Raw genomic sequence first — 27,493 nt, 5'->3', positions numbered from 1 at the left:
TCTGTGCTAATGAAAATGCCCTATATGTGCCCTGTCCAGTACAGTTGTTACTAGCCACACACAGCAGTTGAGCATTTGAATTGTGACTAGTGCAATCAAGGACTTGTATTTTTCATATAATTTTAATTAACTCAAATGTAAATAGCCAAGTATGGACTAGTGGCTACCGTATTGGAAAGCACAGTTTTAGACACCTGGATTTTTTCCATATCCTTAAATGCAGCCTGCTTGGATCTGTCAAATGGCTAAGATTTTGTCAGAAGTGGTGCAGGGAGAGTGCACTCCTGCTTAAGGAGCTGCAGGGCAAGGAGGTGGGGGTGAGGGGGGGGAACACAACCATATTTGAATATTCGCAGCCTCAGGGTAGGAACTGAAGTTCCTAGCAAACTGCATTGCTGACTTTAAATCTATTTGTTTTTTATTTTTTTTAAATTGGTGTTCAATTTGCCAACATATAGAGTAACACCCAGTGCTCATCCCATCAAGTACCCCCCTCAGTGCCCATCACCCAGTCACACCCCCCCCCCCCCCCCCCGCCCACCTCCCTTTCTACCACCCCTAGTTCGTTTCCCAGAGTTAGGGAGTCTCTCATGTTCTGTCTCCCTTTCTGATATTTCCCACTCATTTTTTCTCCTTTCCCCTTTATTCCTTTCACTATTTTTTATATTCCCCAAATGAATCAGACCATATAATGTTTGTCGTTCTCCGATTGACTTATTTCACTCAGCATAATACCCTCCAGGTCCATCCACATCGAAGCAAATGGTGGGTATTTGTCGTTTCTAATGGCTGAGGAATATTCCATTGTATACATAGACCACAGCTTCTTTATACATTCATCTTTCAATGGACACCAAGGCTCCTTCCACAGTTTGGCTATTGTGGACACTGCTACTATAAATATCGGGGTGAATGGGGAAAATTAACAAGACAGAAAACAACAAATGTTGGAGAGGATGTGGAGAAAGGGGAACGCTCTTGAACTGTTGGTGGTAATGTGAACTGGTGCAGCCACTCTGGAAGACTGTGTGGAGGTTCCTCAAAGAGTTAAAAATAGATCTGCTCTACGACCCAGCAATTGCACTGCTGGGGATTTACCCCAAAGATACAGATGCAGTGACTTTAAATCTTTGACATTAAAAAAAGCCCTGTGGATTCGTAGAAGTGGGTGATAGTGGAAGGCCTGGAGGAACAGGGGTGAGACTGAATCCTGGAGTGGAGGGGCCTCTGGAGCAGCTGGAAGGGAAGCTTCTTGCTTCTGTTCCCACCCCAAATCCTGCTTGGACTCCAGGGAAGAGGGGAATAACATTTTAAAAAACAGAAGGTACCTTCTAAACGTTGTAGAAATGGTAATGCGTTCTGTAGCTCGTATGGAATGATTAGTAGAAAACCCCTTTTCTAGTGCTGGATACTAAAGTCTTAGCGTTTTGGACATTCTATAGAAATTGTCTTATTTTTCTGAGAGGTATAGTAGTAAAAACCTTGTGTCTAATATGTCACAGTTTTTGTTTGTTGTAGAAACAAGTGAAAAATGGGCTGTTTTGAAGAACTTTAAGGGATGCCTGAGTGGCTCAGCAGTTGAGCGTCTGCCAGGGCGTCTCAGGGCGAGATCGAGTCCCATGTCGCGCTCCCTGAATAGAGCCTGCTTCTCCCTCTGCCTGTGTCTCTGCCTCTCTCTCTCTCATAAATAAATAAAATCTTAGAGAGAGAGAGAGAAAGAGAGAACTTTAAACATGTAGAACTTGGGATCATGACAGATCTTTATTATGTAAAAAGGGGTTCAGAGATTATTATTGATTGTCCCAAGTTTACATTAACTTCTCACTACTGAAACAAAAAGATAGTTTCTTCTTTGGGGAAGCACTGAGTTTCTGTATGGGGCTTTTAAGTAGGTCTGCAGTCCCTGATTGAAAAGAAGCACTCCACCATATCAGAATCTTTAAAAGTTATTTGAGCTCCTTTATCTATAATACCCTAATCATTTTTGTTGTTGTTTGATTTTTAAATTACCATTTGGGTTGGGTTCATAAGCTTTGTGAGGTAAGGAAAAAGTATTTCTATTGTTGTGCATCAGAGTCCATGCCCATAAATGATGGGGAAAGAAAGGCTCAACATTAAACTTCTTTGATTATATATATATTTCTTTCCTTAAACTATAGAGTGGATGGTATAATAGAGTTTATCCTTATACAATTGAGATTCTAAAATAGATGTGTGCCATACTGTTGTTTGGCCTGAGATCTCAATTTACTGACTTTGTCAATTATTTTTTAAAAACATAGGAGAACTGCCACCTTGAAAACTTTTTTATATATTTTATACAGCTTTTTTACGTATTCATATTTTTGGTTTGTGTTGTCCATGAACCCTAGACATTGACCTATATATTGTCAGAACCCCCCCATCCCCCCCCCAAAAAAAACAATCAGAGCATTCATGCCTGGAGAGAATCCAACAGTGACCTAGTTAGTAATTATATATGTTTATGTTTTACTTGTTTTCTTTCTGTATTACTTTTAATGGAAATCTACATTTTGAGTAAAAGATGATATAAACTTGTTTCTCTAACGGCAGTATTTCCCAGGCTTTAGCCTTTCAGAATTTGGTCATTTCTGGCTACCTTTGATACTATTTTCATATTTTTAATTGACTCATTGTAACTTAAAAATTTAACAGGAAAACTTGATTATTTCCGCATAAAACCATTATCACTACTGAAAAATTGTATCCATTTTTCTAAATAGAAGCTACATTTATAATTATATAAATGTAAATTCTGTGAAAATAAACAGTATATACATTCTAGCTCGCTATTGCTGCTGCAGACCAGCCTGAGTTGTGTGAAACAGGGTAACAGGCATAGTTGTAAAGGTTGTTTCTACACTAAGATTGTTTCCTTCTTGTGACCAGAAAGATTAAAGGAGAACAAAGTAAGATAATTTCCTATACCACCAGTTGTTGAGACCTAGTCTTTGAGAAACAGTGCTGGCCTAGAGAGCTGACTGGGACAGCTGAAGAAAGGGAGATTGTTGACCAGTGTTGGTTTGAAATGGATCAAAGTAATACCAATGTTCTTCCTGTTAGAATTTTGAAAGACTTAATAATTTTGGAAATATATTTGCAGATCATATTACTTGTTCTCTCCTTTAATGCTTTCCCATTTGTGTTAATATAAATTGTTTCTTCAACTTATTTTTTCCCTTTAAAATCAAGGTATCTCTTTAAGTTTTTTATGATATTAATTTATAATAATTTTTTAGGTAAAGCATGTTTAAACTAAATGAAAACATACACTAGATTTGGCTCAGAGCAAAAAGTTAAGGCGGTTACCTTAACTTCCCATTTTACTAGAACAAAACGACAGACATTATAGTTCTATTTTTTATTGTTTTTTTTTTCTTGATAATAGTTTTAAATAAGGCATTAAATTTAGGTTTTTAGTGACCATTTACTGCCAGGTATTCTTGTTCAGCTACAGAAAGCAGTTCAAAAATCTTGTATTTTGTTTTAACGATAAAGTTCCACAGTGACATCTTGTGGTTACTCTGGTATTAAACCCATGCCTTTTTCCTTGACTTAGATCATTGTTTCTCAAGCTTCTTAAAAATTTTCCCCATAAAACGACATATCATAAAATCCAAGGTCCCTTTATGTGAGCCTAGTAAAGCACATTTTTCATTCAATCTGCATTGTCACAAAAGAATAAAAAATAGTAAAACTAGCCTCAGACTAACTACAGTGACAAAGTTCCCACTAATCCTAAATCAGTCAGTTCCTAACCCCACAACTTCTCTTTACCCACGTATCTCCCCCAAACCCTCCAGACTAGAACTTTAGCTTGGGCTTGAGTTAGTGGAGGAGTTTACTAAAATTCCTAAAATACACAGATTTTTCTACTCCTCTAGAATTGGGGGGTGCACTGATTCCTAGAAGATACATTGTCCAGAAGTTACTGTTTGTTGGATGAATAAATTTTTCTGTGCATCTTCATTCCCATGATTTTACTGAGCTTAAGTTCTGTCCTTTGACTTTGAAAACAGTAAGTTTTTTAATGGCTATAATTATTTAAATTTTCTAAAACGGAAACTGTTTCTCCCCTACACCCCTGAGCCAGCAGTTTCCATTTGCCTCTTCATTCTGCCCTGCCATCTTATCTGATGAACCGTTTTTTTACAGTGTATGTGTATTAGCTGATAATACAGAATTTTTAAATTGTGTTTCCCATAAACCGGGGAAGAATGATGTCATGTATGTGTCCTTTGTTTCCCTTTCCTCTGTATCTTGTCCCTTTTTTGTATGTTATCAAGCCTTATGTCATCACACAGGAGTATATTTTGGTAAGTTCTCCTGATAATGAGACAATCATTGCAGCATCAAACCGATATTTAAAGATTAGTATTATTCAGTATATCATTTCTTCTACAGGGCTTACCTCACCTCATCCCCACACACTGTTGAATGACTTACAATGAGTTAATTCTTCTGAAAGTAACCCATAAAGTCTTTGATAACATCATCTACCCCATTCGAGCCTTTAATAACACTATAGCTATTGAAACAGTCTCATGTTATTAGACTGAAAAGTTGTAAGGAAAAAAGTTAGGTTTTAAATTTTGTATGTGTTCAACTGGAGTAATTGGAAAATGTAGGTATTACAGAAGAATGTGAGTCCTATCGATGAACTAAAGATTTCTTGTTTTCAGACTAGAAGAAATGGAAGAAAAATACCTAATGAGAGAATCAAAACCAGAAGATATACAGATGATTACAGAATTAAAAGCCATGCTTACCGAAAGAGACCAAGTCATAAAGAAACTAATTGTAAGATTTCAAGTGGGCCGGTGTAACCATGTATTTACCATGTTTTGCCAATCAACAGTCCATTGGTTAAGTATTAAGTAATGCTAAATGGAAACTGAAGGTATAAAATATGTTATGATTGAAAATTTATTAAAAATGTTCATGAATAAGGATAAGAAATACAAAGTAATTTTAAATTTGGTATTAGGGTAAGGAGATAGTGCCTCTTTTCAGTATTTTTTTAAAAGAGTCTTTAGTACATATTTTACGTTTCATAATGTCCTTGCCAACATGTAGTTAATACGAAGCTCTTGAAGCTATGTATTGTTCATGTAGAATTAGTGGATAGGAAAGAAGAGTCAACACGTGCCTGCATTAGCCTGCACCGTGTACTTCCAGTTAGTCCTGTTAATTTACCTTGATCCAAAGATATACTCCATGGGAAAAGGGTTCTGTTTTCTTAGGGTTCTAACTAAGAAAACTACATACTCTCTCTCGAGTCTGGGTCTAAACTGAGGTATCTGAGCAGTCAGTCCATCCGGGAAGGAAGTACAGATTTAACAATAAATAAGCTGCTTTTATTAAAGTTATTCTTCAAGAATAAGAAATGCACAAATGTTTTATAATTCATTTTAGAGTCTTCTAAAATTATGTATCCTGATCAATAATTAAGATACTGTTTTTCACTGTCCCAAAAAAATAGAAAAATCTTTCAGAGTAAAACTAAAGTTGAATGCTAATCACACTGTTGGTTCATTGAGCTCTTCAACTGAAAACTATGGATGTTAGCATAGAAAGAGAGCCTAGAAGCATTTATTTCTGAAGTCCATTTTCTTTCATTTATCTTAATTGGCATTTAGGAAAGCCATCCTGTTGGCTGGGACTACAAGGTCCTGGTAAAAACAGCAGGTTATAGATTGGGGTTCATTATGGAACCCAGGAGCAGACATTGGGAAGATTTTCCAGGCATTGTGAACATGAAAACAGACCTCATAGATTCATCTGATTACCTTATATTCCATACATGAAGTTAGCAAAGGTATTAAGTATATTTATTTCGTCTGTGGTAGAAATTGCTTTTCCAGTTCTTAGTGAACAGATGTCACAGATATAGTTGTATTCTGTCCTGGACAATAGGATGAGTATTAGACATCAAAGAATAAAGCAAACACAAAGCAACACAGTTAGCTGGTGACAGGCTAGGAATCCAGCTAAGGGCTGTTCTATGCTCTTTTCACTACACCCCAATTCTATGGACTGTGACGCACATGGGCTGAGATTGATGATGCAAATGATACTAGTAACTAAGAAGGGGATGAAGAATCTAGTTCTAGGGCACTAATCCTACACTTCACACTCATGTGCTTACGTGCTTACAGTTTGGTTGTCCAATTAACACAAGTTGTTGGTGAAGTGAAAGGCAAAGGATTTATCTATGTGTAGGTCACTTTTTCTCTGGTTAGTGATTACTATTGCTATAATACAGAGGACCCTTGGACAATGCAGGGGTTATGGGGCACCAACTCCCTGTGTAGTCGAAAATCCACATATAATTTGACTCCCCTAAAACTGGATTACTAATAAATTGCTGTTAACTGGAAGAAGCCTTACTGATAACAAGCTCAAGTAGCACATATTTTGTATATTATATGCTGTTTTCTTATAATAAAGCTAGAGAAAAAAATGCTAAGAATCGTATTAGAAAATACATTTATAATATTGTACTGTATTCATTAAAAAAAAAAAAATCAGTATTTAAGTGGACCCGTGCAGTTCAAGCCTGTGTTGTTCAGAAGTCAACTGAACATTGAGGTCTCAGAGAGGAGATAAGGGAAGATCAAACGTATTTCCAGTACTGAAGAATAATGATGTGTCAGTGTCACCTTTATAGAAACAACAAAACCATGCACACAGCTCAGCTCCACGAATGTAAGTTAAGCTACTCAAACTGCACAGTTACCCCTTTTGAACAGAGATGAGACCAATTAAAACATTTAGATCCAGTCTTAGAGGAAAAAGTTATTAAAGGGTAGAGAAGAGCCCCAAAGCATATGGTTTTGAAAAGTTTTGAAAACCTTCCCACCCACAGTCATTACGACACTGGCAGATCTAGAAATCTTTGATGAACGAGGTAGATAAATCTTCACTAAAGTTTTTATATTAAATTTTGAATGAAATGGCAGTTAAACAGTTTTAAATTTTCAATAGAAAATGTCTAAGTGATGTTTATAATTCTTTTGCATAGGAGGATAATAAATTTTATCAGCTGGAATTAGTCAATCGAGAAACTAACTTCAACAAAGTGTTTAACTCAAGCCCTACTGTTGGTGTTATTAATCCATTGACTAAGGTATGTGCTGTAAACACTGTAAAATAGGGATGTAGTTTAAAACTTGCTTAAAATTTTTAATAGAGCAGCATTAGATAAACCTTCCAAACAGTGTTTTCTCGAATTTAATATGTAGACTTAAAAATCTGTGAAATCTTTATATATACATTTTCAAAGAATAAGACTAATATTTTTGTTAAGAATTAAAACTCCTTAAGACGTTAATATAAAACCTTAGTTTCTATCATTTTGTTTTTCCTATCTCCAAAGAAAACTAACATCATTTTCTTGGTGTTCACTGCCCTCTATGGGGTCCTGAGAGGTACTCCAGCCCTGTATACCCAACAGGTCTCCCTAACTTAGAGTCTAAGGCCTGCCATCTTCCTGGACCTTGTTGCCCACCAGTCTTTGGAGAAGGGCTTTACTTCTTTCAGTCTTAGGACCTTTCTTGGCAATTAAAACTGAAGATGGCCTATCCTGATACTTTGTTACTCTTAGGACAGATAGAAGAGCTTTGTAGACAAGTAAAATGTACATGGCTAAGTCTTACACTGCCTTGTACTCCAGCTTCCCATGGCTCCTCTCTTGGTGCTTTGGGTGTAGGAGTTACTCAGCTGCACATTTAAATCACGTTTTCTATAAGCAACCACAAATAAGTGAATAAAGCAAATAATGAAGAATAAATAATTACTGGCTTCATAGGGATTACATATGTTTTGGGCAGAAATCAGTAGTAGAAATAAACTAAAGTACTACTGCTAAAGCTATTTTTTTATTCAAATTTAATTAATTTGCTCATCATGCCTAATTTCTGTTAGGCCATTAAGCCAGAAATTTTTGCTTTCAGTGCTCCTAAAAACTTACCTGTTAAGAACATGGACTCTATCCTAACTTCACAAGTTAAATATTTTATGAAACAGAATGACTTAAAGTAGGGACATGGAGCCTAAAATACTGCCTGGCACATCAAAGGCTCTCATAATTGGTGAATAAATTAATATAGTTACAGTTTTTGAGTTCATAACTTAGGGTGAAATAAGTATGTATGTATGTACGTATTTAATTAATTCATGAGAGACAGGCAGAGGGAGAAGCAGGCTCCCTGCAGGGAGCCTGATGTGGGACTGGGTCCCAGGACCCTGGGATCACGACCTGAGCCAAAGGCCAATGCTTAACCACTGAACCACCCAGGTGTCCCTGAAATAAGCTTTTAATTACAAAGCAAGATTATAAGACTTGTTGAAACAAATAATAAAAGGAAACTATTTCTAATACTTTTTTGGAATTAACATTTTTAGCAACAAAACCATTATTGTAGATTTCTCCAAAGAGAAACCTAAAGTAGGTTTATTTATGCCCTCTGGTGACTAGAACGAGATAATGCAAAAGATAATCTTTGTTCACTTTTGAATGACCTCAGCTTTAATAGTTGTGATTCTAGAAAATGTTATTCTTTCTTTTTACAGTTATGGTAAAATAGACTCTTTGTCAGAGACTGTGATTCACAGAATATGATCTAGAAAAAGAGGGCAATGTCTAGGTACTGAGATCATTTCTTCGTAAATAAAGGAAAAAAGCCAATTAGATTAGGGTACTGTTTTTTTAAACAATTTTTCAAGAATAATTTTGCAGGAAAATATTTTATAAGTTTAATTAGCACACATTTAACTAGTAAAAGATAGTATTAAAGATATCTTGCAGCACGTTAAATTTTATTCTGCACAGCAAGATGATGCTCATTGATTCCAGAGGTGTGAATAAAATACTTGATTTGTAAGCTGATAGGTTTTGATAATCTGCTTGTATTCCTCTTGCTACTGTTAGTTTTGAAGACCAACTAAAATTTTTTTTAATATGGATCACTTTTGTTTTATAACCTTTAAATGTTTCTAAAAGATTATGAGCCAATTAGTGATACCACCAATTGGGAGATGAAACAATTATGCAAATTTAATTTTCTCTCCTCAGAAAGATGGTACAGTGAATTAAGGTCTTAAGTAGGAATGTGGGATATATTTCAAACTACTTTGCCAAGCATTTTTCCATTCCCTTTTTTTCCAGGCAAGAACTGCCTCTCTTTGACAGAAGGTTAAAAGTTCATGGACTTCCTTTTTAAAACTGTTTAACTTTATTACCTTCTACTCCTAATTTTAGCCCAAATCTATTTAATGTCGTGGTATCTGCAAGACCTGCTCCTTCCCCATTTCCTCCCAGTATTCTTTACCCTTTGAAATTCTGTCCATCTCCTCCCCTCCCCACGAACACCCTTCCTAAGTATTTCTTCCTCATTCTTGCCCAGCAGCATGTCTGTCCGTGAGGATTCCATGTAGATAAAGAACACCTCCAAGGATCCCCAGACCACACTTTGGGTAACACTGGTTCATATTAGCATCCCAGTTTAACAGAAAGCCTCCAAAATTTTTCCATGCCAAATTTATATCTTCTACTATTCCTATTTTCTTACTTGTCGTAACTCAGGGACTGTCCTCACATGTATTATTTTTAATGCAGCAAAAGAAGAAGAATGATAAGTCACCAACAAACAGGTTTGTGAGTGTTCCCAATCTAAGTGCTCTGGAATCTGGTGGAGTGGGCAATGGACATCCTAACCGCCTGGACCCCATTCCTAATTCTCCAGTCCACGCTATTGAGTTCAACAGCGGCAAACCACTTCCACAGCCAGTGCCACCCAAAGAGCCCAAGACATTTTTGAGGTGAGCCCCGTCTCACCAGCGATTTTTTTCTTTCTTTTTTAACTTGAGAAATTTACCTTCTTACATTGCAGAAATTCACTGTTTTAAGAACAAAAATTATTACTGTGAAAGATTTTCCAAATATATTTATCACTTCTCTAGAGAACTCCTTTTTGGCTCTTAAGATTTTTTTTCTAGTTTCTTGTCAGTTTTTCTAGATGCTGAAAGAGGTGCTGATGTAATTCGTATGCTTAGAATTTTAATGTTTATGGATAGTTGCTTCATTTGAATATTGTAGCAAATTTTTCACTAATCACCTTTATTACAGAACTTTTTCATACATTTTTTTTCACTTTCTTGTTTACCAGGCTTATTTACAAATATATAGCTAACTGCCAAAATAAAAAATATGTAAGCTCTGGGAATTTAATGATATACATATAAAAATTTTTACAATTGATATTCCAATTTTAAGTAAACCTCAGATTTGATTAAATGTATTTACAAGAATTTAAATGAAACCAAATTGTTTATCCATTAAATAACGTCAGAAAGTGTTGTTGTTTTAAGTTTACCTTACTATTACTGATTCTATGCTACTTTAATTTTTTTAACTTATTCCTACTAAATTTCAGCAGTGTCACAATAGTCTTACAGGTAGACTATCTTTTTCTAGGGTAAGTGATGACATAGTTAATGACTAATCATTTTAAGTAGAAAAAATAGCAAGAATAAAAATAGTCAAATATACTTTTGAATGTGTCTCCTGCTAAATATTTTGTGTTGCTTATTTCCTTTGTGCATGGGTATGTTCAGGTATCAGTAAGATGCATGTGCATGAGCTCAAGGAACTTGACTACTGGAATTTCCATTACACATTGTTGCGTGCCTTGTAAATTTCCCCCAAAGACGGTAGGGATTCTTTTGTTTTCTCAACTAGCCCAAAGAATATTTAGTTAGAATTAAGTTTAAATGATATAACTATGAAGATGGAGGGGAAAGTGGCTTACCATACTCCTTTCCCCCTGGAGTATTTGCTTATGGAATTACAAAAGTTTAATGTAAATATACATGTAGTAGAAATACCATACCGTGGCTTAGTTACCTAAGTTATATTTGAGGACACATCTGTCAGAATCAAATGCTTGTGTCAGATCCTGAAATTTAATTAGGTAGAAGAGAAAAAGTGCTGAAAAAGAGGAATGCTATCTTGTTCTTATTCCTGACAGTTCCTCCTGATTTTTTTTTATTCTAAGAAGGTGACGTTATTTTTATCAGCTGTCTGGTTTTGGGGTTTTTTTTTTTTTTTTTTTTTGTAATTATTTTGATGTGGCTCCTCCTTCACTGACTTCATCTGAGCTGCTGATGCACTCTCATGCTCTCATGGAGTGGAGAACCCAATCTAGTGTAGAGGGATCTACAAAACGCATCTAACCCAGGGAAGCAGTTCTGGTCATCTATACTGATGCTTTTTGTGTTTTTCCCTTCATTTTGCAAAACAGCTTAATGCTGGGTTACATGTCTCTCTTTTTTATGAATTCAGTCCTCCTCAGAGTGAAGCTTCCCCGGTGGCTTCTCCAGATCCCCAGCGCCAGGAGTGGTTTGCACGGTACTTCACGTTCTGAAAGAACTGTGTTGGCAACAGCTCTGTGTGGACTATTACTAAGAGCATGACCTTATACAAACCATTATGTGAACAGGCTTTCCTATGTCAGACACTGTGAATGAGAAAGTATTTGTCTAATTTGAAAATACACTATTTCCTGTGCTATTTATTGGAATCACTCTACTATATTATGTGTGTAATTATAACAGTTATTTTTATTTGAGATGGAAGAGTCTTTAACCTTTATAATTACTGCATAATAAATTTTGTTAGAACAAACAGTGCTTTTCATCTTTTTCTAGTAAGCTTATTATTATTAGACTTTAATTTTTTAATTTTAGATAAGATTTACAAAAAAGGTATTTGCTAAAAAAAAAGTTTTACTGCATAATAATAAAATAGGAATAAAATATCAAATTAATTTGACCTCAATAATCATAACTAAATCAGGCTAGGTAAACATTAATAAATATAAATATATTATAAATATATTATAACCTACTAATTTATTATATATGACTAACTATAAACTGTGTCCTCTAAATGTACAAGACTATGATGAAAACACTTGTAGATATTATAGACTTTCAACTACATAAAATACTGCTGACTTATTTATATTTTAATATTCTAAGGATCTGGAATGTCTAATATAGTTAGTATCTATGATTAAGATGAGTTATGGCCAAAAGTTATTTGGTAAAGAGACAGTCAGTTCTATCTCAATTTGTCTTAAAAGTTAGTGGGTGATAGGCATTCAGGAGTGCACTGGGTGTTACATGCAACTGATGAATCACTAAACTCTACCTTTGAAACTAATACGCTATAATGTTAAATTCTTTTTTAAAGTTTGTTACTGATACATTCAATGAGAGTGCCAAATTGAGTTGATAAAGCAATGTAGATTTTAGAAGAATCTTGGGTAAACAAGATAAATACAAATACCTTATCTATGAATGATGTAACAACAATAAAGACCAAGTTTTCTAATGGTTATTCATGTGTCAGACACTATACTCAGGGGCACTAGAAAGATTATTTAATCCTCACAAAATCTTCAAGAAGCAAACCATTGCATATGAGTTTTTACGGTTGACCTATTCTTTTAAGTTATCCTGGAAAAAAAAAAAAGCTTTATATAAAATCCTCGCTCTGAATTTTTCTTCAGCTGAGACTGAACTTTCTAAGTGGTTATTCTTATTTTAGAAAACAAATCTAGTTATAAGCATATATTCTTATCCCTAATTTATAGTTTACCTAATAATTTGGAGATTATTTACCAAGGATTTGATGATTAATACACATGCCTAGACACAGACATACAGATGATGAACACCTGTCCTCAAGAGCTAACCACATACTTGCTGAAATAGTCAAGGACTAAACTTTTTCAAGATCAGAGCAATGTCAGAAGGGATATAAGATTTATGGAGTGTAGGGCAGCCCGGGTGGCTCAGCGGGTTAGCGCTGCCTGCAGCCCAGGGCATGATCCTGGAGACCCGGGATGGAGTCCCACGTCGGGCTCCCTGCGTGGAGCCTGCTTCTCCCTCTGCCTGTGTCTCTGCCTCCCCTCCCCCCTCCGCCCCGTGTCTTTCATGAATAAAAAAAAAAAAAAAAGATTTATGGAGTGTACAGGGAAGACAGAGAGGAGGAAGTGATTAATTCTACCTAAGTAGTGGCAGGGTAAGCTTGACATGGAAATGGTACCCAATTATAATTTTGAACGATGAGTGGGAATTACCCGGGACAGGGCTCTTTCAGGCACAAACTGGAACAAGTATCAAGAAGGCCAACTACTTCCAGAGAATTAAGTGCAGTCCTGTGGGATCAACGTGTAGGGCTAGAGAACATGCATGGCATAAGAGAACAATCATTCCTTGACCACCTAGCCTTTTAAACATACAACTAGTAAAAGTTAAAAGCTATACCCTTTACATTATGCTCAAAGGGCCTGAAATGCCTAGTAAGGAATTCAACTTGATTCTGCAGAGGCAGAAATAGATTTTTTTTTTTTTTTTTTAAACTGAGAGAGCATATGTGAGGAGCAGAGGGAGAAGCAGACTCTGCTGAGCAGGGAGCCCTATGTGGGGCTCAATCCCAGGGTCCCAGAATCATGACCTGAACCAAAGGCTGACACTTAATCAACTAAGCCACCCAGGCACCCTAAAGCATGATTAGATTTAAATTTTAAGTCACCATACTGACTGCATACATACACACATTGAAAATGAAAGGATGGAAAAAAATATTCCATACTAATGGAAATAACAAAAACAACAAACAGACCAGGGCAGCAATACATATATCAGAAAATAAACTTTAAAACAAAGACTATGACAAGAGATAATAAAAAGGGACATTACCTAATGATAATCTGTCCAACATAACAAATACTTGTAAATATCTATGCATCCAACTTTGGAGCCTCTAAACCATAAAGCAAATATTAACAGACATAGAGGGAAAAATTGACAGTAATACAATTATAAGAGGGGAATTTAGCACCCCACTTATATCAATGGATAGATCATCTAGGCAGAAAAATCAATAAGAAAACAGCCCCTTTGAATGACATATTAGATCAGATAGACTTAACAGATACATACAGAATATTCCATTCAAAAACATCAAATATACATTCTTTTCAAGTGCACATGGAACATTCTCCAGGACAGATCACATATTAGGCCAAAAAACAAATCACCTAAGTTTAACAGAATCCTATCAGGCATTTTTTCTGGCTACAACAGGATGGAACTATAAATCAATCACAAGAAAAAAAAAAAAAAACACTAAAAAACCCCCCACAAACACATGGATGCTAAATAACATGCAACTAAACCACCAATGGATCAACAAAGAAACCAAAGAGGAAATCAAACATAGAGACAAAGATACAATGATCCAAAATCTTTGGGATGTAGCAAAAGCAGTTCTAAGAGGGAAGTTTAGAGCAATAAACGGGGAAAAAAAATTCAAACAATCTAACCTTGTGCCTAAAAGAACTAGAAAAAGAAGAAAAAGTCCAAGGTTAGTAGAGGGAAGGAAATAATAAAAACCGCAGCATAAATAAATGAAATAGATATGCACGCCCCCCCCCCACACCCAAAACAGAAAAGATCAGTGAAACCAAAAGCTGGTTCCTCGAAAAAACAAAATTGATAAACCTTCACCCAGATTAATCAAGATAAAGAGGACACAAATCCATTAAGAGAAAAAAAGGAGAATTGATACCACAGAAATACAAAGAGTTGGAAGAAAATAATGTAAAAAAATTCTACACCAACAAACTGGATAACTAAGAAGAAATGCATTAATTTCCGGACACATATCTTTCAAAACTGAACCAGGAATAAACAGTAAATCTGAACAGACCTATTACTAGTAACAAAATTGACTCCGTAATCAAAAAACTCCCACCAAATAAATGTCCAGGATCAAACAGCTTCACAAGTGAATTCAACTAAATGTTTAGAGAAGAGTTAACACCTATTCTTCTCAAACTACTCCAAAAAAGTACAAAAGGAAGAAAAGCTTCCAAATACATCCTACAAAGCCAACATTACCCTAATACAAAACTAGACAAAGACCCTACAAAAAAAATGAAACTACAGGCCAATATCTCTGAAGAACATAGACACAAAAATCATCAACAAAATTTGAGCAAACCAAATTCAACAATACATTTTAAAGAATCATACACCATGATTAAGTGAGATTTATTCCAGGAATGCAAGAGTAGTTTAATATTAGCAAATCAATTAACATGATACACAAAGCAAAGGATAAAGATCCTATCATATCAATAGATGCAGAAAAAGCATTTAACAAAGTACGACATCCATTCATGACAAAAGTCTCTCAACATAGTATGTTTAGAAGGAACATACCTCAACATAATAAAGGTCATATAAGGAAAAACCCATAGTTAACATCATATTCATCATACAAGACAAGGATGTCCACTTTTATTCAATGCAGTATTGGAAGTCCTAGCCACAACAAACGAGTAATAAAAGGCATCTAAATTCCTAAGAAATGAAATTCACTATGTGTACCTGATATGATGCTATACATAAAAAAAACCCTAAAGACCACCAAAAATTTTAGAATAATTGACTTCAGCAAACTTGTAGGATACAAAATCAATACCAAGAAATTAGTTGTGTTTCACACACTTATAAGTAGCAGAAACAGAATTTAATCAAATCCCATTCATAATAACACCAAAAAAGAATAAAATAGGAGTGGCTGGCTGGCTCAGTTGGTAGAGTGTGTGACTACTGATCTCTGGGTTGTGGGTTTGAGCCCCATGTTTGGTGTAGAGATTACTTAAATAAAATCTTTAGAACAGAACACTTGGGAATAAACTTAACCAAAGAGGTGTAAGAACTCTGAAAACTGTAACTGATGAAAGAAATTGAAGACAACACAAATAAATGGAAAGATATTCCATGATAATTAGAAGAGTATTGTTTAAATGTTCATGCTACCAGAAGCAATTGCAGATCTAATGCAAACCGTATCAAAATAGCAACAGCATTTTCCATAGACCTAGAACATATAATACTAAAATTTGTATGCAATCACAAAAGACCTCAAATAGCCAAAGCAATCTTGAACAAGAAAAGTAGAGGTATCACAGTCCCAGAATTCAAGATATATCACAAAGCTGTAGTAATCAAAACAGTACAGTACTAGTACAAAACCAGACATGGAGGTCAATGGAACAGAATAGGGTTCAGAAATAAATCTGTGCTCTATGGTCAATTAATCTATGACAAATGTGGCAAGAATACACAATGGCTAAAGGTAGCTTCTTCAGTAAATGGTGCTGGGGAACTGGATAGCTACATATATACAAAAGAAAAACTGGACCACTTTCTTACACCATATACAAAAACTCAAAATCCATTTAAAATCTAATGTAAGACTTGAAGCCATAAATTTCCTAGAAGAAAACACAGTAATTTCTTTGACATTAACACAGCAAAGGATAGCAACACTTTTCTAGATAGGTCTCCTCAGGCACAGAGGAAAAGCATAAACTACTGGGATTAAACAAAAAAAGCTTTTGCACAGCAAAGGAAACAGAGGCAACCTACTGAATGGGAGACGGTATTTCCAAATGACATATCCAATAAGAGGTTAACATCCAAAATATATAAAGAACTTCTACAACTTAACACCAAAATCCCCACAAATAATCTGATTAAAAATGAGTAAAAAAGGGCACCTGAGTGGCTCAGTGGTTGAGCGTCTACCTTCGGCTCAGGTCGCGATCCCAGGGTTCTGGGATCAAGTCCCACATCGGGCTCCCTGCAAGGAGCCTGCTTCTCCCTCTGCCTATGTCTCTGCCTCTTTCTCTGCCTCTCATGAATAAATAAATAGAATCTTTAAAAAATAGAATAAAATAAAAATGAGTAAAGAATCTGAGTAGACATTTTCCCAAAGAAGACACACAGATGGCTAACAGACACATAAAAAAGATGCTCAATATCACTAATCATCAAGAGCATGCAACTCAAAACCATAAGGAGCTACTACCTGCCACAAGTCAGAATGGCTAGTATCAAAACAAGTGTTGGTGAGAGTGTGGAGGAAAAGGGACCCCCTTGTGCACTGCTGGTGGAAATAGGAATGGAAACAGTATTCTCAAAAACAGAAAACAAAAAAACCCCAAACTATAATGTGATCCAAGAATTCCACTACTGGGTATTTACCCAAAGACAACAAAAACACTATCACTAATTCAAAAAGACGTGCACTCCTATGTTTAATGCAGCATTGTTTACAATGGCCAAGATATGAGAGCAACCCAAGTGTCATGGATAGATGAATAAAGTAGATGTGACACACACACACACACACACACACACGATATATAATGGAATACTGCTCAGCCATAAAAAAGAAAGATCTTGCCATTTGTGACAACATGGATGGATCTAGAGGGTATTGTACTAAGTGAAATAAGTCAGACAAATACATGATTTCATTTATATGTGGAATCTAACAAAATGAGTAAACAAACATAAGGCAAACAGACCCATAAATACAGAGTACCGATGGCTGCCAGAGGGGAGATGTGGGCAGTGGGGGTGGGATGGGCAAAATGGTAAAGGGGAGGGGAAGCTGTTTCTGGTTGTAGAAAGAGTAAGTCATGGAGATGAAAGGCACAGCATAGGGAATGTAGTCCATGGTATTGTAATAGTGTTGTATGGTGGCAGATGGCAGCTATGCTTGCAGTGAGCATAGCAGAAAGATTTGTCAAATCACTATGTTGTACACCTGAAACTAATGTAACACTGTCAACTATACATCAAAAAATAGAAAATACTTTCCAAGGAAAACAATAAAAATAAAAAGTAAAAAGAACTGCATCTCAAAGGATGGCAGCTCTAGGAAACCTCAGCTGAACTGCCTGAGATTCCTGCAGTGAGACTGTTGTCCTTGCTGACCCGACACCTGGAACCTTCATCTATGCCACCATGATGCTCTGCCAAAAAGCTCCTACACAGTTTGGATTTGCCCTCCCTTTCTGGGGCCTCAGATGACAGGATCCTAGGATGAGACCAAAGCCTTTGTACCTTCCTCTCCTGATCTCTCTCAATCTCTGTCTCTCTCCCACACCCACAGATGATCAAAGTAGTCATATATAAGTGGTTAACACTGTAATTGAAGAAAAATAGCTTCAGCAAAACATTTGATAGAAAAAGCAACATGGAATCCAGGAAGCTTGGCATTAGAAGAATCCTTAAAAGCCGTCTCTTCTAAACTCCCACAGAATGCTTGCATCTCCCCTGTAACATCCCTGACTGAACTTGGATACTCTGGTGACAGGAAGCTCACTTCCTGAGGCTCCCTAGTACTGGCTCTAACACAAACAGATATCGAACTCTTGTGAATTTCCAAGTCTGTGTAATAAAATGGTACCGTCTACCCTACCTTCCTACACAGATAATATGAAATAGTTTGGGAAAAATATAAATTACTATAGGTGAGTAAATAGTTGTCATGGAAAGTAGAAGAGTAAATACACTAGAGAAGAATAAAAGAATTATCAGGCAGTGATTGAGATCAGAGGCTAAATCTTTATATTGAAACCTATCAGCGTGACTGTGCTCTTTGACCGTCTTCAGTTACTTGGATGCAGGTTTGTATCAATAGGTAGTTCTACTTCACCAGGTTTAGGATTTTGTTAGGTAAGTACAACAGAAGGATGGAAGTCAGAGGACTGAGTGTTGGCAAGACATGATAATGATAAAATGCTATTTATCATCTTTAACACAGTTACAATTTTTATGCTAGAAAACCATAGTGGACATATACTACCAATTACCTTACTAATGGTTCTAATCACCAGCTTCCAAGGTGTGTCAGAGATGAGGGCAGGGTTGTCCCACATATCCTACCAGTTTTCCAACACCAGCTGTGTGTCCTACAATTCAACTCAATTCTGACACTACCTGGAGATGGCATCAGATCCCATGGACTACGTACTCAACTCTACAGGAATGCTCTCCACTTTACACCCCAATTCCAAGCCTAGGTTGTTAACTATGCTTCTGACCAACTGGCTATAAATCAGAAGTTACTGAAATCCTCTCCTTGGGTTCAACTAATCTGCTGTAGCCATTCACCAAACTCAGAAAATCTTAGACTGCTGGCTACAGATGAACATCCAGATGAAAAGACACATAGAGCAGGATCCCAAACAAAGGAGCGTCTATCCTTCTGGAGTCGGGAGCCTGGCACAGTGGCACATGGAAGTGTTCGGATTCCCCAACCCCTCAACCCTGTTCTTTTGCATTTTTATGGAGGCATCATTACACAGGCATGACTGATTAAATTCATTGGCCATTAGTGCCTGACCTCAATCTCTAGCCCCTCTTCCCTCCCTAGAGGCCTAGGGTTCCAACCCTCTAATCACAGGGTTGGCCCTCCCTGGCAGAGCACCCATCCTTAGGTGGGGTCCGAAAATCACCTGAATTAACAGAACAAAAGATGCCTTTAGCACTCTCCTCACTGAGTAAATTCCAATGGTTGTAGGAGCTCTCTGCCAGGAATAAGACAAAGATCAATACATAGTTCTTATTATAAATCACAGCATCAACCTTACTCTGGAAAATGTCAAGCTGATTTTTACATATTGGTTTAGATATTTAGTTTTTATCTCATTCAGTCACCACCTTCATAACCAATGTGTATGTAGGTATGATTGAAACTCATGTTCTTGTCCCTAACACTGCATCTTCACATATGTACTTAAAGCTTTTCATCATCAAATAGTAAGCTTCTAGCTCTTAGTTTTTCACTAACACTCTAATTTTAAATCTGAAGTGAAAAGACAGGCCCTAAGGGGAGAATCACAAAAAACATATATAAGATGAGGGAATGGAGAAAGAAAAATTTATAATGTAACATGGTTGGAAAGGCTTTATTTATGTTCACAGGAACTATATGCAAAACTTTGTAAGAAAAACAATACAAATAGATATTTGGAGATATATCACAAACAAGTGTCTGAGTTAACTAGATTCTAAAAATGTACTAAGATAAAAGCATATAAAAATATTGAGAGCAGTATCTTGCTTTAGACCCAAGTAAAAATTATCCATAGAAGTCTCTTAAGTATTATTTTCATATATGAAATGGAGAACATATTTTACCTAACAAAACAAGATCAACAGCATATTTTGCCATGGACATATTCTTTGAAAATAATGATATGCATAACTTCTTTCACGTTCTTACAAACTTTCTAACATTATTATGTGATACCACTGTGACAATGGATTATACTATATTAATTTTGGTTTGGAAGATTACTACATATCAACCACCTCTGGTAATCTCTGGAATGTAATATCTAATTTTCTGAATGTAGTTATATTTAACAATACACTTTTTCTTCTATTAGGAGTCAAAAACTGTTTGAAATAAAATAGCCCAGAAATAAACTTTCACACATATGGTCAGATGATTTTTTGACAAGGGTGCCAAGATTATTCAGTGGAGAAAGGACAGTGTTTTCAACAAATGGCACTAGGAAAACCAGACACCAACAAGAAAAATAAAGATGGATACTTACCTTACACCACATATAAAAACTAACAATAAGTGGACCTAATTATAAGACCTAATTATAAGAGCTAAAACTACAACTCTTAGAAGAAAACACGGTAAACCTTCCTGACATTAGATATGGCAACGATTTCTTGGCTGATGTAGGAAACTCCATGTTAATACTTTGGTAAGGGCAAAAGGCAATCTTAGCTCAAAACCCAGGATCCCTGTAAGTCTCTACTTTGGAAACTTCCTTTATCTCTACTCCCCAGGATACATGTTGGCAATCATCCCCCAAACATGTGACCCAACGATATATATCTGAAGGGTTTCATGACTCAGGTTTTATTAGACAGTAATCAATGACCTCTTCCTAACAATAGCTAGCTCCCTCAAGGTCCTGGAAACCTTGCTTCCAAAATTCCTTAGAGACTTAACGCTCTCCCTAATCCCCTCACAACTTGAAAGTATACAATGGGCCACTCTCATGACCTTGCTGCAACTTTTTCTGCCCATGAATCCTGTCCTCGTGCTTTAATAAAACCACCTTTTTTGCACCAAAGATGTCTCAAGAATTCTTTCTTGGTCTTCGGCTTCAAACTCTAATGTCTTTTCCTACATCACTGGCTATGACACCAAAAGCACAAATAGAATAATTGGGCCTTCATCAATATTAAAAGCCTTTGTGCATCAAAAGACATGAACAAATTTCACAAAGAATGTTTGTGATAAGGTATTAATAGCTAGAACATATAAATAACTACTAAGACAACAAGAAACCAATTCAAAAATGGGCAAAAGATTTAGACATTTCTCCAAACAATATATACAAATGGCCAATAAGCACATGAAAAGATGTTCAACATCATTAGTCATTAGGAAAGTCAAGTCAGGGATCCCTGGGTGGCTCAGCAGTTTAGTGCCTGCCTTTGGCCCAGGGCGTGATCCTGGAGACCATGGATCGAGTCCCACATGAGGCTCCCTGCATGGAGCCTGCTTCTCCCTCTGCCTGTGTCTCTGCCTCTCTCTCTCTCTCTCTCATGAATAAATGAAATCTTTAAAAAAAAAAAAAAAAAGAAAAGAAAAAGAAAAGAAAAGTCAAAACCACAAGGAAATACCACTTCCTACCCAGTAGGATGGCTTTTATTTTAAAAAAGGTGGGAGGGCCACAAACATGGAAAAATATATTCCATGTTCATGGATTGGCAGAATATTGTTAAAATGTCCATACTAGCCAAAACAATCTATAGATTTAATGCAATTTCTATCAACAATACCAACAGCATTCTTAACAGAATTAGAATAATCCTACAATTTGTATAGAATTGCAAAAGGCCCCAAATAGCCAAAGCAATCTTGAAAACAAAAACAAAAACAAAAATAAAGCTGGGGTATCACAATTCCAGATTTCAAGTTACATTACAAAGCTGTAGCATTTATTTATTTTTTAAAGATTTTATTTATTCATGAGAGACACAGAGAGAGAGAGAGGCAGAGACACAGGCAGAGGGAGAAGCAGGCTCCATGTGGGAAGCCCGATGTGGGACTTGATCCTGGGTCTCCAGGATCACACCCCGGGCTGAAGGCAGATGCCCAACTGCTGAGCCACCCAGGCGTCCCAAAGCTGTAGCATTTAAAACAGTATGGTACTGGCACAAAAATAGACACCGAGATCAATGGCACAGAATAGAGAACCCAAAAATAAACCCACACATATATGATCAATTAATCTTTGACAAAGCAGAAAAGAAAATGCAATGAGAAAAAGTCTCTTCAACAAATGGTGCTGGGAAAACTGGACTATTTTATTACATCATACATGAAAATGAATTCAAAATGGATTAAGGACCTAAATGTGAGACCTAAAGTCATAAAAATCCTAGAAAAGAGTAATTTCCCTGACTCAGCTGTAACATTTTTCTAGCTATGTCTCCTGAGGCAAAGGAAACAAAAGCAAAAATAAACTATTGGAATTATATCAAAATAAAAAGCTTCTGCAGAACAAAGGAAACATCCAATAAAACTAAAAGACAACATACTGAATGGGAGAAGATATCTAAAAATGACATATCTGATAAAAGGTTAGTATCCAAAATCTATAAAGAATTGGAGTGCCTGAGCGGCTCAGTTAAGTGTCAGACTCTTGATTTTGGCTCAGATCATGATCTCAGGTTTCTAAGATTGAGTCCCACATTGAGGTCATGCTGGGTGTGGAACCTGCTTGAGATTCTCTCTCTCCCTCTCCCTCTGTACCTCCTAAAGTTTTCATATAATATATGAAGTATATATGTGTGTATATAAAGAACTTACACAGCTGACCACACACAAAAAAAAACTTCCACATAATCCAATTTTAAAAGGGCAGAGACATGAACAAATATTTCCCCAAAGAAGATACACAGATGGCCAAGAAACACATGAAAAGATGCTCAACATCACTCATCAGGGAAATACAAATCAAAACCACAGTGAGATATCACCTCACACCTGTCAGAATGGCTAAAATAAAAAACAAAAGAACAAGCATTGGGGAGAATGTGGGGAAAAGGGGGCCCTCTTATACAGTTGTTGGGAATGCAAACTGTGCAGCCACTGTGAAAACCAGTTTGGAAGTTTTTCAAAAAGTTACAAATATAACTACCCTATCTATGATCCAGTAATGGCACTACCAGGCATTTACCAAAAAATTACAAAAATATTAATTCAAAGGGATATTTGCATCACAATGTTTATTGCAGCATAATTTGCAATAGCCAAGGTACGGAAGCAGCCCAAATATATATCAATAGATAAATGGATACAGATGTGATATGTGTGTGTACACACACACACACACACACACACACACACACAGGAATAGTTTTCAGCCATGAAAAAGAATGAAATCTTGCCATTTGCAACAACATGGAAAGAGCTAAAGAGTATAATGCTAAGTGAACTACAGCAGTTAGAGAAATACAAATACCATATTGTTTTACTCACATGTGGCATTTAAGAAACCAAACAAATGAACAAAGGGGGAAAAAAGAGGCAAAAAACCAGACCCTTAACTGTAGAGAACAAACTGATGGTTACCAGAGAGGAGGCAGGAGGGGGAGGGAGGAAATAGGTGAAGGGGATTAAGAGTACACTTATCTTTTTTTTTTTTTTTTTTTTTTTTTTTTTTTTTTAAGAGTACACTTATCTTGATGAGCACTGAGTAATGTGTAGAATTCTTGAGACACCATGTTGTGCACCTAAAATTAATATAATGCTGTATGTTAACTATACTGGTATTTTTAAAAAGAAAAAATAAAAAAAGGTGGAAGGGATAAGTGTTGGCAAGGATGGTAAGAAACTGGCACCCTTTTGCACTGCTGGTGGGAATGTAAAATGATACAGCCACTGCGGAGAGTAGTTTGGCTGTTGCTCAAAAAGTTACAGGGAATGACCACGTGATTCAGCTATTCCACATGTAGGTACCTACTCAAAGGCCAAGCAGGAAGGCGGACACTCCAACAGACACCTGCACACCAATGGTCACAGCAGCATTATTCACAAAAGCCGAGAGGTGGAAACAATCCAAATGTCCATCAACGGATGAATGGATAACTAAAATTAAAAACCCAGCCTTTCTCTTCTGTTGTAGGAAAATACTTCAATTCAGTCTATCTCCAGTGTATCTCCTGTTCTCCTCATACAAAACATGCATTTCTGACACTTCCGGCCAACAAATGTGTGGCTCTTTTCTTCCCCCAGCAACAAGCAAGTCTTTGACACCAGTTGAGTGTCCTGCGATTTACCTCAATTCTGATACTCTCTACCCAGAGACAGCACTGGATCCCACAGCTTCAGGGTTTAATCCCACAGACTGTTCCCACCCACTGCCCCTCATACTACATACACTTCAGAAGCCAGCTGCAGGTCCAGGTTATCACCCGTGCTTCTGACCAACCAGCTATAGACGAGTTGCTAATGACCCTGGGTTCAGTTAATTTGCCAAAGTGGCTCACTGAACTCCAGGAAACACATCTACCAGATTATTGAAGGATATAACGGGTAAACAGCCAGGTGAAGAGATGCATAGGGTAAGGTCTCAATGTTCCTGAAAGCAAGAGCTTTTGTCCCCATGGAGCTGGGGTGCATTATCCTCCCAGTGTGGATGTGTTCACCAACCTGAAGGCTCTCTGAACCCCATACTTTTGGGATTTTATGGAGGCCTCATGTAGGCATGATCAATTATTAATGTTATTCTTAGCCCTCTCACCTCTCTGGAGGATGGAGGGCTGAAAATTCCAAGTCTCTCATCATGGCTTAGTCTTTCTGCTGACCAGTCCCCTATACAGGAGCCCACCTAGAGGTACCTCACTAGAACAAAAGATACTCCTAGTGCTCTTGTCATTGAAGAAATTTTTTTTTTAGATTTGTTTATTTGAGACAGAGAGAGAGAGAGGGAGAGCGACCGCAGGGAGGGGCAAAGGGAGAAGGGAGAAGCAGGCTATCCTCTGAGTAGGAAGCCCAATGCAGGGCTCCTTCCCAGGACCCTGGGATCATGACCTGAGCCAAAGGTAGACGCTCAACTGACAGAGTGGACTGAGTGACCTACGTGCCACCTCCTTTTTTTTTTTTTAAGATTTTTATTTATTTTTTTTGTTTAATAAACTTATTTTTTATTGGTGTTCAATTTACCAACATACAGAATAACACCCAGTGCTCATCCCGTCAAGTGTCCCCCTCAGTGCCCATCACCCATTCACCCCCACCCCCTGCCCTCCTCCCCTTCCACCACCCCTAGTTCGTTTCCCAGAGTTAGGAGTCTTTATGTTCTGTCTCCCTTTCTGATATTTCCCACACATTTCTTCTCCCTTCCCTTATATTCCCTTTCACTATTATTTATATTCCCCAAATTAATGAGAACATACAATGTTTGTCCTTCTCCGATTGACTTACTTCACTCAGCATAATACCCTCCAGTTCCATCCACGTCGAAGCAAATGGTGGGTATTTGTCATTTCTAATGGCTGAGTAATATTCCATTGTATACATAGACCACATCTTCTTTATCTATTCATCTTTCGATGGACACCGAGGCTCCTTCCACAGTTTGGCTATTGTGGACGTTGCTGCTAAAAACATCGGGGTGCAGGTGTCCCGGCGTTTCATTGCATCTGAATCTTTGGGGTAAATCCCCAACAGTGCAATTGCTGGGTCATAAGGCAGATCTATTTTTAACTCTTTGAGGAACCTCCACACAGTCTTCCAGAGTGGCTGCACCAGTTCACATTCCCACCAACAGTGTAAGAGGGTTCCCTTTTCTCCGCATCCTCTCCAACATTTGTGGTTTCCTGCCTTGTTAATTTTCCCCATTGTCATTGGTGTGAGGTGGTATCTCATTGTGGTTTTGATTTGTATTTCCCTGATGGCAAGTGATGCGGAGCATTTTTTCATGTGCATGTTGGCCATGTCTAGGTCTTCCTCTGTGAGATTTCTCTTCATGTCTTTTGCCCATTTCATGATTGGATTGTTTGTTTCTTTGGTGTTGAGTTTAATAAGTTCTTTACAGATCTTGGAAACTAGCCCTTTATCTGATACATCATTTGCAAATATCCTCTCCCATTCTGTAGGTTGTCTTTGAGTTTTGTTGACTGTATCCTTTGCTGTGCAGAAGCTTCTTATCTTGATGAAGTCCCAATAGTTCATTTTTGCTTTTGTTTCTTTTGCCTTCGTGGGTGTATCTTGCAAGAAGTTACTGTGGCTGAGTTCAAAAAGGGTGTTGCCTGTGTTCTCCTCTAGGATTTTGATGGAATCTTGTCTCACATTTAGATCTTTCATCCATTTTGAGTTTATCTTTGTGTATGGTGAAAGAGAGTGGTCTAGTTTCATTCTTCTGCATGTGGATGTCCAATTTTCCCAGCACCATCTATTGAAGAGACTGTCTTTCTTCCAGTGGATAGTCTTTCCTCCTTTATCGAATATTAGTTGACCATAAAGTTCAGGGTCCACTTCTGGGTTCTCTGTTCTGTTCCATTGATCTATGTGTCCGTTTTTGTGCCAGTACCACACTGTCTTGATGACCACAGCTTTGTAGTACAACCTGAAATCTGGCATTGTGATGCCCCCAGCTATGGTTTTCTTTTTTAAAATTCCCCTGGCTATTCGGGGTCTTTTCTGATTCCACACAAATCTTAAAATAGTTTGTTCTAACTCTCTGAAGAAAGTCCATGGTATTTTGATAGGGATTGCATTAAACGTGTAAATTGCCCTGGGTAACATTGACATTTTCACAATATTAATTCTGCCAATCAATGAGCATGGAATATTTTTCCATCTCTTTGTGTCTTCCTCAATTTCTTTCAGAAGTATTCTATAGTTTTTAGGATATAGATCCTTTACCTCTTTGGTTAGGTGTATTCCTAGGTATCTTATGATTTTGGGTGCAATTGCAAATGGGATTGACTCCTTCATTTCGCTTTCTTCAGTCTCAGTGTATAGAAATGCCATTGATTTCGGGGCATTGATTTTGTATCCTGCCACACTGCCGAATTGCTGTATGAGTTCTAGCAATCTTGGGGTGGAGGCTTTTGGGTTTTCTATGTAGAGTATCATGTCATCGGCGAAGAGGGAGAGTTTGACTTCTTCTTTGCCAATTTGAATGCCTTTAATGCCTTTTTGTTGTCTGATTGCTGAGGCTAGGACTTCCAGTACTATGTTGAATAGCAGTGGTGAGAGTGGACATCCCTGTCTTGTTCCTGATCTTAGGGGAAAGGCTCCCAGTGCTTCCCCTTTGAGAATGATATTTGCTGTGGGCTTTTCGTAGATGGCTTTTAAGATGTCGAGGAATGTTCCCTCTATCCCTACACGGAAGAGTTTTGATCAGGAATGGATGCTGTATTTTGTCAAATGCTTCCTCTGCATCTAATGAGAGGATCATATGGTTCTTGGTTTTTCTCTTGCTGATATGATGAATCACATTGATTGTTTTACGGGTGTTGAACCAGCCTTGTGTCCCGGGGATAA

At 37.1% G+C, this 27,493-nt stretch overlaps 1 protein-coding gene and 1 long non-coding RNA gene across 10 annotated transcripts in view; one reads left to right on the top strand and one right to left on the bottom strand.

The window, feature by feature from the left end:
• The window catches only part of FAM184A (family with sequence similarity 184 member A), a 107,737-nt gene extending 96,030 nt beyond the window's left edge, over window positions 1-11,707 (top strand). For 6 of the 9 annotated variants that reach the window (XM_038526665.1, XM_038526664.1, XM_038526663.1 and 3 more), the window contains 4 exons: window positions 4,704-4,821; window positions 7,046-7,150; window positions 9,641-9,843; window positions 11,366-11,707. In XM_038526665.1, the coding sequence (XP_038382593.1) occupies window positions 4,704-4,821; window positions 7,046-7,150; window positions 9,641-9,843; window positions 11,366-11,447 (508 nt within the window). In that variant the 3' untranslated portion in view covers window positions 11,448-11,707. Of the gene's footprint in view, window positions 1-4,703; window positions 4,822-7,045; window positions 7,151-9,640; window positions 9,844-10,638; window positions 10,735-11,365 lie in introns of all 9 variants that reach the window. The other 3 variants (XM_038526668.1, XM_038526667.1, XR_005353831.1) reach the window with 2 other exon arrangements.
• The window catches only part of LOC111096168, a 66,452-nt gene that overhangs the window by 11,914 nt on the left and 27,045 nt on the right, over window positions 1-27,493 (bottom strand). The window lies entirely within an intron of this gene.

This window comes from Canis lupus, chromosome 1 (genome assembly GCF_011100685.1).
Source record: "Canis lupus familiaris isolate Mischka breed German Shepherd chromosome 1, alternate assembly UU_Cfam_GSD_1.0, whole genome shotgun sequence".
Classification (NCBI taxonomy): domain Eukaryota; kingdom Metazoa; phylum Chordata; class Mammalia; order Carnivora; family Canidae; genus Canis; species Canis lupus.
Note: the sequence above shows the minus strand (reverse complement) of the source record. Positions and strands in the feature narration are given on the sequence as shown.